Raw genomic sequence first — 13,121 nt, forward strand, 5'->3', positions numbered from 1 at the left:
CTCCAAGAACAAGTACACTCTGTAAAAAAAATTAAATTCGCTGAAGGTTGCAGTGCTTTAAATACTCTTTGTCATGTTAATTATTTCATCTTATGGACCTTCCACTCTTTGTAAATTTTACATTGTTTTAGTTTTTTAAAGATGCCTCTTAATTTCTTTTGTCTTTGCTTCAAGTTGACTTAAGTTCTTGACTTGTGTACCAAAAATAGTCACTGATTCACGTTTTATAACATTTCATTTTTAATCATGTATATGATGGACCGTATTTGAAGAATTCTCAATTTGGAGGAAATAGTGAACTGCCAATGATTTGAATTTAAAATAAAATGGCAAATTTCGTTTTATTATGTTTGTTCAGATTCAGCTGTTGGAAGGCTTATTGGAATCTTGGTCAGAATACGAAAATAATGTACAGTGTATGAAAACTTGGTTTGAAATCCAGGAAAAGAGATTAAAACAGCAACATCGAATTGGAGATCAGGCTTCAGTTCAGAATGCAATGAAAGATTGTCAGGTAATTGGTCTAGGTGGCTGACATGGACTATTTCACAATTTCATGGCATATGCCAAAGGAATTTGTATTTCTTGAGAATTGAAAGTTAAATATTGAAAAATGTTCCATTTGGTAACACATTTCTCTGATGATGTGAGTTTATAGACTTTTTCTATAAACTTCTTATGAATTTGAAATTATGAGAATTTTGAAACACTCCTAAGAAGCCTCAAACCCCCATAGACTAATCATCGGATTTAATGATTATCAAAATTTTGACATATTTGCATGAATTTTTTCTTTTCTTCTTAAAAATTTTATAGTGAACCCAAGATATAGCATGTCATTTTATTCCTGCATGCTATAATACACAGCTCCAAAACACTGACTTTTCTTATATAACTATATCATTACCACCACAAAAGATTTAACAACAATTCTTTAATATTATTTAATGCTCAACCCATAACAGTTTCCTCAATTATCTTTAAAATGTCTTTTTTTCTGTTAATTTAGTCACAAAAAGGTGCAACAGTGTCCATTTGCTACATTTACTTGTTAGATCTCTTAAATCTCTTTAATATTTTTCTGATGCTATTAACTTGTCTCAGAAACTGTAGACTGACCCAGGTTCAGGACTAACCTTTGTACTTCCTGAAAATGTCATTTAACTTACTCTTCTTGTCCCTTAATTTTCTACAAATGGGAGTTAGCGCTGGAGGCTTTATTGGATTCAACTGATTCAACTCTAATGAGCGAGTACTTCACAGGTGACACAGTTACTTCCTACTGTGTCACATGGGGAAGCACCCAGTGACTGCTTGTTCTGCTGTTAGTGATAAGGATCAAGGTAGATTGGGCATACTCCAAATGTTTTCAGGTGTCTTAGGAACACTTAATAGTCCCCCACGTATTCAGGTTTATACAAAAGAAATGTGACCTATTACCGTTAACATTGTAATAAAATTTTTAAAATAATTCAGTAATTTGTAATGTGTTACAGATTAGCTGTGAGTCTTCTCTGTAGCGTTTCCTAAAAACAATTGAAAACTCAACTGTGAAGTCATTCTACAGAAATGTTCCTTTTCCCCAAGCTTGTTTTTACATTCTGGATTTCAAAAAGAAAGACCTTTGGTAATGAGCTTCTTTCCAAGCAGTATTTTTTTTTTCCAAGCAGGTCACATATAAAGTGAGATATATTTAAGCTCACAATCAAAGCTTTTAGGTTCAGGGGAAAAAAGACCCCAGATGCCTTGGTGCTGGTGTGACAAGCTAATGGATTACAATGTTGAGGGTGCATAAAAATAGCCAAAAAAACCATCATACGGAGAAATATCTGGAATTTTTTTTTTTAATGATTCAAAAAAAAAATGCTTCACATCAGAAGATGGGTATGTAAAAGATGGCAGACCAAAAACATACATCATTGCATTTCCAATTTTCCAGGGGCCAGTAGTATTTCTAATTTAAGCCATCGATTCTAAAATGTAGAAATAAGCCAGAATTTCAAAATTGTACTTTGAAGGCTGAGTTATATTTCTTGGTGAGTTCCTAAGTTAAAATGTTTCCATTAAAATTAAAAGATAATTTAAGTGTTAATATTAACAGGGTTAGTGCTTCCTTGTTACATTGTTGTGATAAAGTTTACAATGAAAACACTGAGATGTTACTATAACTTTCCTCTTCTTTTTTTTCTTCCTCCTCCAATTTTTTCCTTTTACCATTTTTCTTCTCTTTAATTACTTTTATACTGCTATTTTCCATTTAGTGTCTTTTCATGTACATGTCTTCTATTTCATGAAGAAAGAAATTGCTATCTGGAAAATAGAGTTTGGACAAGTTTTAGTCCTTTTCGGACTCAAATTTTAGCCTTCCAAAGGGTCACACCAGTCAGCATCAGTAAAGAAAGCTTGAAGTGTGGTTTAAAGAACTTTACACCAATACTAATTTGTGATTTCAAATGAAAAGTTGTTTTTTTGAAACTGAGAACAGAATGAAAGTAGATCACTCAGTTATTTTGGGAATCGTATATAAATCACAGTAGCCTGACTGGCAGGTTCTAATTGGCAGTACCACAAACTTTGTCAAAAATTTATTGTCATTTTGAGAAATTGTTCCTTTGGACCAAAGTGTGAAATTCAAACCAGCATATTTAAATTGGTGACTAAATTCAAGCTTTATTTTGTTTTAAAAATCTCGAACATTCTTCTACTCTTTCAGAGGTGATTTATTAATTTAAACCAACATAAAAACTTGATATTTATGAGTTAGCTCAAGTTAAGAATAGCTTAGTATAGCAACAAATGTTAGGTTTGGCTTTTTCTTTCATTGATCATCTTTTAATTATTATCAAAAAGGAAGGAAAACACAACTTCATTTTGCACAAAATATGTATTTCGGTCCTGTTTTCCTCCTGGGTTTTGCTTCTATGCCAACATAAATGTGCAGAGCATTTTAGAGATGTGTTTCTAAGCAATGGATCATTAATTTAATATTGCTCACTGAAAGAAGTTAACATCCATGGATAAATAACGATAAATTTAACCAGTGGTTGAATTTTAGAATTATATTACAAACACATTGGAAGGATTATTCATGGTTATTTAATCTTTTAGAGAAGTAGAGAGAAATAGCCTTGAATAGTAAAGTTAATTCTGTTTTCTATAGTACATAAAAGACCTGTAACTCCAGTAATCATCATATTCATTCTCTGATTAATTACCTAAGCTGTCAAAATATTGACAAAACTGTAAAGTGGAAATGAAAGAATAATATTAAAAGCACAAATGATCTCTTTAGGCTACAAAATGCATGAATTTCTAATTAATACATCCAGGCAAAAATAGCTTCATGATAATTAGATTTAAATAAATACGTTTACATTGAACCATGGCAGATTACCAAATAACTGAATATAATAATACTATCTTACACTCGCCTTAAAAGATATTTTATGTGTTTATCTAATGTTATCCTTTTTGAAGTAAGAAAATTTGTTATTCCTATTTTATAAATGAGATAAAGAGTAATTAAAAAGTTGGACCACATAGAAACAAAATGAAAAGAGGCACACTATTTATAATTAATACAGAAGAGACTGGGCTCCTCACTTGACCTTAGCGATAGCACTACCCAATCCCAATCTTCTTATCCGTTTATGAATCATGAAAGGGAGGTGTGAATCCCTTTACAGAATTGAGACATTATCCAAAGTTAAAATATTTTGGAATTTTCTTCTCTCAGCCTCTACACATCTAGTTCTGGGGATGGACTTCTGAATATGAGAATGTAACCTGCCTTAATAGGTGGCTTCTCACATCACCCCAACTTGGCGCTGACATTCTCTCCACAATTCACGCCCAGCTGCCTCGCCTCCAGCACTGGGCTGAGAGTCAGCAGGCTCAGAAGGCTGTTTCCAATCCCACCTCCGGCCTCACCAGCTCTGCAAACTAAATAGATTGTATCATTTGATCTCCCGCTTATTCATCCATAAGATGCTGATAGCCATCACAGCCTACCTCACTGAGCTTTCCAAATTTTCAAATGGCATTAAAATATGTTCAAATTATGATGTACGGTTAAGTATGATCTCCAGGTCGTTGCCTCATTTTATTTTCTTTTTTTGAACATTTCATAGTGAAAGTTATACATGCACTTCCCAAAGAAAATGAAGATTTGATTCATGAGAAAAACCTGTAATTTTTTCGAATCACATAGAATCAGAGTACTTTAGAGAGAAATAAGGATAATAGACATTCTGAAGAAACTGAGACAGTGAAAATTTTTAACTTACACCAAGCGGCACAGCACAATAGTAGCAGAAATGTGACTAAATCGCAGATACTCTGGCCCGGAATACCATTCTGTTGCATTTCACACTATGGGCTAAGATTGTGTAACTTTTCCAACACCAAGATGCGTGAATTTAAGAATATATTCATCTTAACCATTTCAGATGTTATTTCCTTCCTTGTAAGCTTCTTGAAAAAAAAAATTACATGGTACCGTTTCCTTATCTATTAGGTAATCAAATTTTACTTTTTTAAGTTATGCTAATTTCTCATGGGATAAAAAAACTATTTTTAAAATTCAAATGTAGAAATACATTTTACTGTGGAGACCCTCTCCTGAGAAGGATAATCTTTTTGCATTAGTAAAAATTTTTAGGCTATGAGACTATAATGGCTCAATTTCAGTGCACCAGAGTTCCATAATAGGACAATTTAAAATGACTATTTTTTAATCTTTTAGGACATGGAAGATTTGATTAAAGCAAAAGAAAAAGAGGTAGAGAAAATTGAACAGAATGGACTTGCTTTGATTCAGAACAAGAAAGAAGAAGCGTCTGGCGTTGTCAAGAGCACACTGCAGGAGCTCAACCAAACCTGGGCACATTTAGACCACATGGTAATGTTGCTTGTGGGGAACTGGTTCCAGGACCATGTTTGCCACCTCATGTCCCAACATGACATGGGTGTCGGTTTTCCTAAAGTAACTGAGTAAATAATTACAAATTTATACATCATCTCTTTCTATTAAGTTCACTTCAAAGTCTAGCTTTGGATATTTCCTATAATAAACATTATTGTGAACATTACTCCCTTGATAATCTCATTCATTCCCATGTCCATAGATTTCACCTAGGCACAGGCAATTCTCAGATCTGTATCCCCAGCCTGGATTTGTCTCCTAAACTCTAGGTAGAGACAGAGACAGAGGCAGAAAGAGAAATCTAGCTCGTAGACATCTCCTCTTGCGTAGCTAGTAGACGGCCCAGACGGCCATGCCCAAACCACCTCTGATTCTTTCCCCACAAACCTATACTTCCCGCCATCCCAGTTAATGACAGCTCTCCCCTTCCAGCTGCTTGGGCAGAAAACCGTGGAGTCACTCATCGCTCCTGTCTTGCCCTCTGGCCCCATATCTACTCCATCAGCTATCTGATCAGCTCTGTTTTCAGAAGAGCTCCAGAATCCAACCTCTGCCCCCACCCCTGCAGCCAGCTCCTAGGGCTCAGGCACCATCACCACTGCCTTGACTGTTTCGCTGACCTCCTGAGTAGTCTCCACGCCAGAGAGGTCCTGTTAAAATGGAAGTCAGATCACACCTGTCCTCTGCTCCAAAGCCCGCAACAGCTTCCTTTTTCTTTTGTAATGAGGCCAAAACCCGGTGGGGGCTTGAAGGCCCACACAGCGTGGCCACCCCCTGTCTCTCTGAATTCGTCACCTGCAGCTGTCCTAAAGGTTCATTTTGCTTCTCGTCTCCCCGTCCTGTTAAACTCAGTAGGTGTGTGGTATTAAATATATTAACTTTTATCACTTTTATATTATATCGATATATAATATATTGCATATATTATATATAAAGGTTATATACATAAATACATATATAACCTTTTTTAAGCATTTTAATTTAGACTGAGTGTTCAAAACTATGAAAAGCATCAATTTCAACATTATTACCTCTTTTCAAATCCTTTTTGTTTGTTTGTTTGGGTTAATTTACAATGCCTAAAACACTGATCAAGTTCTTAATGTTTTTCTTGTTAATTAAACATATATATTAGATAATTTTAAACGCTATGCAATTTTAAGAGGTGTCTGTCTCTTTCAAAAGGTCGGGCAGTTAAAGACACTATTGAAGTCAGTGCACGACCAATGGAACAGTCACAAAGTGGCCTCTGATGAGATAAACAGTTACCTCACGGAGGCTAGATACTCTCTTTCTAGATTCCGTCTGCTGACCGGCTCTTTAGAAGCTGTGCAAGTTCAGGTAGACAATCTTCAGGTAAGGAATAAATGGAACCGACTTTTAACATACTTTTTAATTTGAGAAATTAAAGAAAAAAATGAGCAAATGCGGACATCATCCTGGAATATTGCTGTATACTGTTTCCTTTTAATTATTTTTTAAATATTTAAAATTAATTTTACCTACTATTATTTGTTACTTATTTAACCTTGCCTATGGATACCAAATTCTGTATTAGCTGGTATATAATTAAGTGATTTAAAAAATTCTATCATATAAATATCCACATGAATGTATTTTATAAAATGATTCTATACCCAAATCAACCTCCTTGATCCATTGTCGCTGCCTTTTGTGTCTTTTCTCTTTTTCTCCTGCTTCTCCAAACATATTCTAAGGGATTAAAAAGAAAGCAAAGAGAAAAATAGCAAAAGTGGTAAATTTTTAAACTATTAAGTTGTTTTCATTTAGCTTAATATCAGCGGTCCATCCAATGTGCACACATACACGCTTTTCCTAGCACTTACTGCTTGGTTTCCTCTTACCATCGTATCCATCCAGAAAGACATTACTGATGTTTGACTCAAATACTCCTCCTATCTCAGGTCACTGGCCTCAGGTTAGCTGCTGCCCTCACCCCCCTGTGCACTGGGCACTGTCACCTATCACTGCTCTTTGTCCCTGGCTAAATAGTGCAGACTATGGGGTGGGGAGGGCAGGCCCCTGCAGGATGGGATGCCAGCAAGAGCCAGCATGTATCCGCCTGACGTCAGTCCACTTCCCTGGCTTGGCAGCCAAAGTTTACATGTTGCTGACCACATTTGCAGAATTGCTGAAGGGAATGCCTTTTTAGGGGTAAGGGGGGGTGGTGTTAGGCAGGAGGAAGGAAGGATAAAGTGTGCGTATAATTTTCTTAAACCTCAAATAGTTGTTGCAGATACTAAGAATCATTAAAACTTATTTCGAGAATAATAAGTCTGAAAACGCATTTCATAACTTTGAGGAGGTTAAAAGTACTACCTAATTTAGCCTGTTCTGTGTTTAACACCTACAAATACTGTCTAAAGATATGAAAGAATTCAAGGCCTTTCCTTTGCATAGTTTGATTTGATGGCAGTAGATACTGGTATTAAATAGGAGTGGGTTTTTATAATGTACTTGACTGTGGAATTTTACCAAGAACTGAATCTATCACTTCAGCAATATCTCTAGGGAAATATTCTTTAAGTTCCTTCACTGGTCCTTGGTAGAGGACTCTGACAAGCCCATAGCCCACCTAGTAAACATTCTTTGCGAGGGAGAACACCCACGACAGAACTGAGAGATGGTACTCAGAAAAGCCATAATTTCTTAAAGTCTAATTATTGGGAGCTTCTGGTAGAACAACCCTAGGTTATTAGACAGAGACCTGAGTTTTGACTTTGAGCAGCCAAGGAAACCACGGTGTGACAGATTGCATACATACCCACCACCATAGCATCCTGCTACGTGAGGGACAAGGACACCCTACGTGAGCCTTGCCAGCAGTATTCCAGATGCCATTAAAAGAAGGCTTAATTGTTAAGTATCCCTTCTCACGCCCATAAGAACAAAATCATATAAAGAAATGATTCTTGAAAGAAGCTTTATAAAGCTTTGGAGCAAAGTCATGGTTTATGTATTTGTATGTGCATATTTATGAAAATAACTAAAAATTACTCTTAAACTTGGTTATTAGAATTTAGATCCTGTCATTTTATCTGTGGTGTTTTTTCTTGGGCAGAATCTTCAAGATGATCTAGAAAAACAGGAAAAGAGCTTACAGAAATTTGGCTCTATCACCAACCAACTATTAAAAGAGTGTCACCCACCTGTGACAGAAACTCTTACCAATACATTAAAGGAAGTTAATATGAGGTATGGAACATGCTAGTTTTACACCATTATGCATTACTTATATCTGTGTTATAAATAATGACAATTAAAATTTCCCGGTCTTTGGAATTTGAGCTTTATAGATTCTATTCTATTAATGTTTTCATTTTCACAAAATGAATTTAATGATAAGTAAATGTAGTAAAGATATTTAGAAAGAAATTAAAACTGGTGTATACCCAAAGACCAACCTCATCCCTGCTTATCTACCCTTGAAACGAGTGTGAAATGTTAAATAGAAATGAGAAATCCTTGCATTATTTCCAAATTCGCATGAACCAGGGTCACGCAAAATAAAATAGTAAGAAACAGCATTGGGTGAAAGGTGGCAATCTATGCATGAGTGCTGGCTGTTGTTTCCAGGTGGAACAACTTGCTGGAAGAGATCGCTGAGCAGCTGCACTCCAGCAAGGCCCTCCTGCAGCTCTGGCAACGATACAAGGAGTACTCCCAACAGTGTGCTTCAACCATTCAGCAGCAGGAGGATCGAACCAACGAACTCTTAAAGACAGCCACTAACAAGGACATTGCTGATGACGAAGTCGCTGCATGGATTCAAGATTGCGATGTACGTATACTCAGGAATGATTGTGTTTTCCCAGAATCCCTTCCTTAGACCTCTCAAGTTCAGCAGGGCCGGCGCTGATGTTTATAAGCTTTTGGTATGTCCCGGTATATGAGACAAGTACCCAAAAATAATTGTTTCAAGTATTAAAGAGCCTGCTAGGTTTTTAGAACACATGTATCAGATTTAAAAGGATCCTCTCATTGTTTCATTTTAAATGATGGGTCGCTTTTCCATCCATGTGAATGATTTAGACTATCTGTTTTTACAGAGATGGTCAATATAAGAAATGACCATTTGGAAAGTACTGTGATGTATTTTTTAAAAATCTAGTGTTAAAGGTTTCGTCCATTTAGGTTCATTATCTTTTATGTAAGCATCAACGTAATTTCTTCTAAGAATTTAACAGTAGAAAAAAGTCTTTCTCTCCTGATTTATGACTATACTTTTTTTAATAGCTTTTTAGAATTTCTCTTTTTCACTGTATCTGCCAATAACCTACTTAAGGTTTTGGGAAAAACTTCTCCTGTTTTACCCGTTACGTGGCTCTTCTTATTTGTCCTTGTCTTTTTTTTTTTTTAACAAATTTTTTCAAATACCTTCTTATAAACTTTCCCATTCAGTCTGTTAGAATTAAGTAAGTTATAAAAAGCACATAGATAAAAATTCACACTAATAACAAATAATCACTTTAAAGCCAAAGTTTAATGTTTACAGTGAAGATAATTCACTGCTTTTTCTCGTTCTACATAGTTTATCCTTACGGGGTTTTTCATTTTCAATTTTGAGCCCTCCTGAGTTGAGATACATGTTTTAAAGTGTGGTGCTCCAAGTTGTTTTTATGAATTTGTCTGATATCTCTGTCAAGGTTAATGCTGCCTTTGCTTTCCTTCTTGTCACAGTAGTCCCTGTGTAGACATAGCAGGCTTTGCTCACTCCTCCATGTCTGGCAGGGTACCAGCAACATGTGGAAGAATCAGTCATTTGTCATCTCTTAGCAGCAGATGGAAACCAGAAACAGAGAATTTTCATTGGCTTATAATTTTTAGCATATAAGAGGGTCCCATAAAAAGTGGAGGCAAGAGACACCATGGAAAATAATGGAAGAACAGCCTACCCTTACCCGCTGCTCAACAGAGCCACAGAGAGGGCTCTGTACCCCACAGAGACGGGAGAGCATACCATAACCAGTACAGCATGACCACCTGCATCTACAGAAGATACTGTTGACAGGCTCATCCCTGTGTCTATAATATTAAGTAGAAAAAATGTAAAAGATGGCACTGTTTTCAATCGCATATCAATTCTGCGAAGAAGCTGGAAAAAACTGTCAAAATGTTTCCACTTTTCGGCTCTACTTGTAAATGTATTTTTCTTGTTATGTATGTTTTTCTGTAAATATGTTCTTAAAAATGTGAATATGCATACATATTTTTAAAAATTAGATTCCATTCTCTATTATTTTTTCTGTGGTTGAAGGTTATTTAGTGTAATAATTTGACAAATAAGAATTGAGTGTCTCTAGATGTTTGGCCCTTTGCTGATTGTTTATAATGAGGAACACACTTAACACGCTGTTTCGTGATGGGCATATTTTCATCTTTTGTAGGACCTCCTCAAAGGACTGGGGACAGTGAAGGATTCCCTTTTTGTTCTCCATGAGCTGGGAGAGCAACTCAAGCAACAAGTGGATGCTTCAGCAGCCTCAGCCATTCAATCAGATCAACTCTCTTTGAGTCAACACTTATGCATCCTAGAACAGGCTCTTTGCAAACAGCAGACTATGTTACAGGTACAGAGCTTGTTCTCAGTGTGTATTATAAATTGGGTGTTCTATAATATCTGAGCATAAACACGGGAAAAGAAGAATTTTTCATCATTGAGACAATGCCAACTTCAAGAACAAAAAAATAAAAAATAAGCTAACTTGGAAGTTCCAATGGGGATAAAGGAAGGTGGGACTTTATCTGCCTCTGTTCTTTACCATGTAATTTTCCCCCTAAATTGATGCCTTCTTCCATGGTACTGAGTAAAATGTGTTCAATGAATAAACACTGAGTGGCTTTAATATTAATATTCCTGTTTATATAAGAAGTATATTTCTGTTTGATAATATAGTTTAAAAGTCACTTTAATTGGTTAACCAATTAACAGTACATGGAAATAATTCTAAGTTTTAGGGGAAAATATAGTAAGAAAAAGAAAAAAAGTTAAGTCATCATAACCTCGTTTCTTTAGGAATGGCATCTTGAGAATGGCAATTTGACATAAGAATATGAAAAATAATTTCGATTACACTAGATTTCTAAATACCAATTTTCTTTTGTAATGAAAAAGACGGGCGTCCTTGACTATGAAACCTTTACCAAGAGTTTGGAAGCTTTGGAGGCCTGGATCATAGAAGCCGAAGAAACGCTGCAAGTTCAGGACCCCAGCCCCTCATGCGACCTCTCAACCATCCAGGAAAGGATGGAAGAACTTAAGGTACGTGTGTTGGAATCCTAGTCTCAGATCTTCCATCTTCATTCTCAAAACCTTAAGGAAAACTCCAAACTCCTGACATAGGCCTACCTTTTATTTTGAGCTCCCAAAGAAACGCTTGCCAGCTCTGCTCACCTACTCTCCTGAGAAGAATGAGCTGTGCACTGGCGGTGAGCACAGCTGACTTCACAACCCATGATGGGGGCCTGGTCAGGACCTTTCCTGGGGTACCACTCACTCCTCCCTGTCCCTACCTTTAGCTCCTCCCCATGCCCAGCCTGTCTGTCACCTCCTTCACGGTCCTCGAGCCTCCCATCTCCATCATCATCCACTCCTAATTCAAACGACCTGGTCCTTTCTCCTGGACCACTGCAACAGCCTCCATGGAGCTCCCTGCAGCTACCTTTCTCCCTCCAACCCATAGCTGCCAGAATGATCTTTTTTTCCTCTTTAATTTTTTTCAATTACAGTTGACATATAATATTCTATCAGTTTTGGGTGGACAGCATAGTGATTGGACATTTATGTAACTTACAGAGTGATCACCCCGTAAGTCTGGTACCCATCTGATACCATACCAGAATGATCTTTTTATTTTAAAGGCTTTTACTTAATTGGGAAATATTTTAAGTATTCAGTAAAGTAAATAAAATAATACAATAGATATGCAAATTTTAGTATAGTATTCCTCTGCTTAAAACCCTCTGTGGGTTCCATTGCTCCCAGGATAAAGATCAGTGTGGATTATGAGGTCCAGCATCACCTGGCTACTGCCTTCCTAAGAGTCTCGTCTTCCCAGCATCCATCTCATCCTCCAGCCGCTTGGGTACCACATTGCTTCCCAGTGTCTGTGTGCATGACGTTTCCCCTTTCTGGAATTCTTTTCTTGTTCTCATCAACTCTCTCTCAACCAAAAGAAATAAACTCCTGGCCATTTTGTTCAATGTCATTCTCTTAGGAAAGCCTTCACTTCTGTCCATGGTCAGGCTCCCCACGTGACACACTTTCACAGCACCCTATTCTTTCTCTTCAATGTTTTATCATACCGCTTAGTTACGTTCATGTGACAGGTGACTACTGTTGTTCTCTGTACTGTTGGAATAGCACCTTCCTCTCTGCAAGCACTGACGAGAAAGACCGTGTCATATCAGTTTTGTTTACTGCCAATGTCTACCCACAGAAATCCTGTCGTCTCATACTTATGCTTTTGGCTTCAACACTTGGAAAGGCTTATTCTTTCTTTAGGATGTTTGGCAGAGCATGCAAAGAGAAAACACACACAGCCGAAGATGCCCTGACATTTTCTCCTTCCTGTAGTCAGTTTCCTAATGGAGTTATGCATGCTCATGGGAAAACCAGTACGGGCAGCTTTGTCCTGTGCTTGAAAGGGAGCAGAGAGGTCTGAAAGCGTAGACTGCGTTCTCAGTTGAGTCTTGCCAACTTTAGAGTAGGGTTAAAGGACCTAAAACTGCAGCTCTTAAGATAAAGTGTGGTGATTTCAAAGCTTGAGCGGGACTGCGTTCCATCCAGTGAGAGCCCAGCATCTCTTATTTACTCAGCTGTCCCGCTGACTAGCTGGGTGGCCTTGCCCAGCCTACCTGGTTTCCAGACATCTCTTTCCTCATTGCAAAGTGAGAGTGGTAACGCAGTACCTTACGAGATTGTTTCGAGGATAAAAATGAGTTACTGTATTACCTGTAAAGCTCATATAACAATGCTCGGTTCATAATAAGTGGTCAGTAAATGTTAACTATTACTATTATAACTATTATTATTATTATCATTAAATAATAAAGGAACAGATGTGCATGGATGACCAAAGTAGGAAATATGCCTCTTCAGATAGCAGCATAATTTTTATTCTTTATCAGTTCTATCAAGCATTACTTACAAGTAAAAAAATCAAGTAAAAATTAC

General features: G+C 36.8%; 1 protein-coding gene across 13 annotated transcripts in view; it reads left to right on the plus strand.

Moving 5' to 3' along the window:
* SYNE1 (spectrin repeat containing nuclear envelope protein 1) overlaps positions 1 to 13,121 on the plus strand; it is a 406,416-nt gene that overhangs the window by 307,642 nt on the left and 85,653 nt on the right. For all 13 annotated transcript variants that reach the window (XM_039851332.1, XM_039851327.1, XM_039851325.1 and 10 more), the window contains 7 exons: positions 359 to 514; positions 4,745 to 4,900; positions 6,110 to 6,280; positions 8,007 to 8,140; positions 8,522 to 8,726; positions 10,333 to 10,515; positions 11,061 to 11,207. In XM_039851332.1, coding sequence (XP_039707266.1) covers positions 359 to 514; positions 4,745 to 4,900; positions 6,110 to 6,280; positions 8,007 to 8,140; positions 8,522 to 8,726; positions 10,333 to 10,515; positions 11,061 to 11,207 — 1,152 coding nt within the window. The remainder of the gene's footprint in view (positions 1 to 358; positions 515 to 4,744; positions 4,901 to 6,109; positions 6,281 to 8,006; positions 8,141 to 8,521; positions 8,727 to 10,332; positions 10,516 to 11,060; positions 11,208 to 13,121) is intronic.

Source organism: Pteropus medius, unplaced genomic scaffold, assembly GCF_902729225.1.
Source record: "Pteropus medius unplaced genomic scaffold, Ma_sr-lr_union100, whole genome shotgun sequence".
Taxonomy (NCBI): Eukaryota; Metazoa; Chordata; class Mammalia; order Chiroptera; family Pteropodidae; genus Pteropus; species Pteropus medius.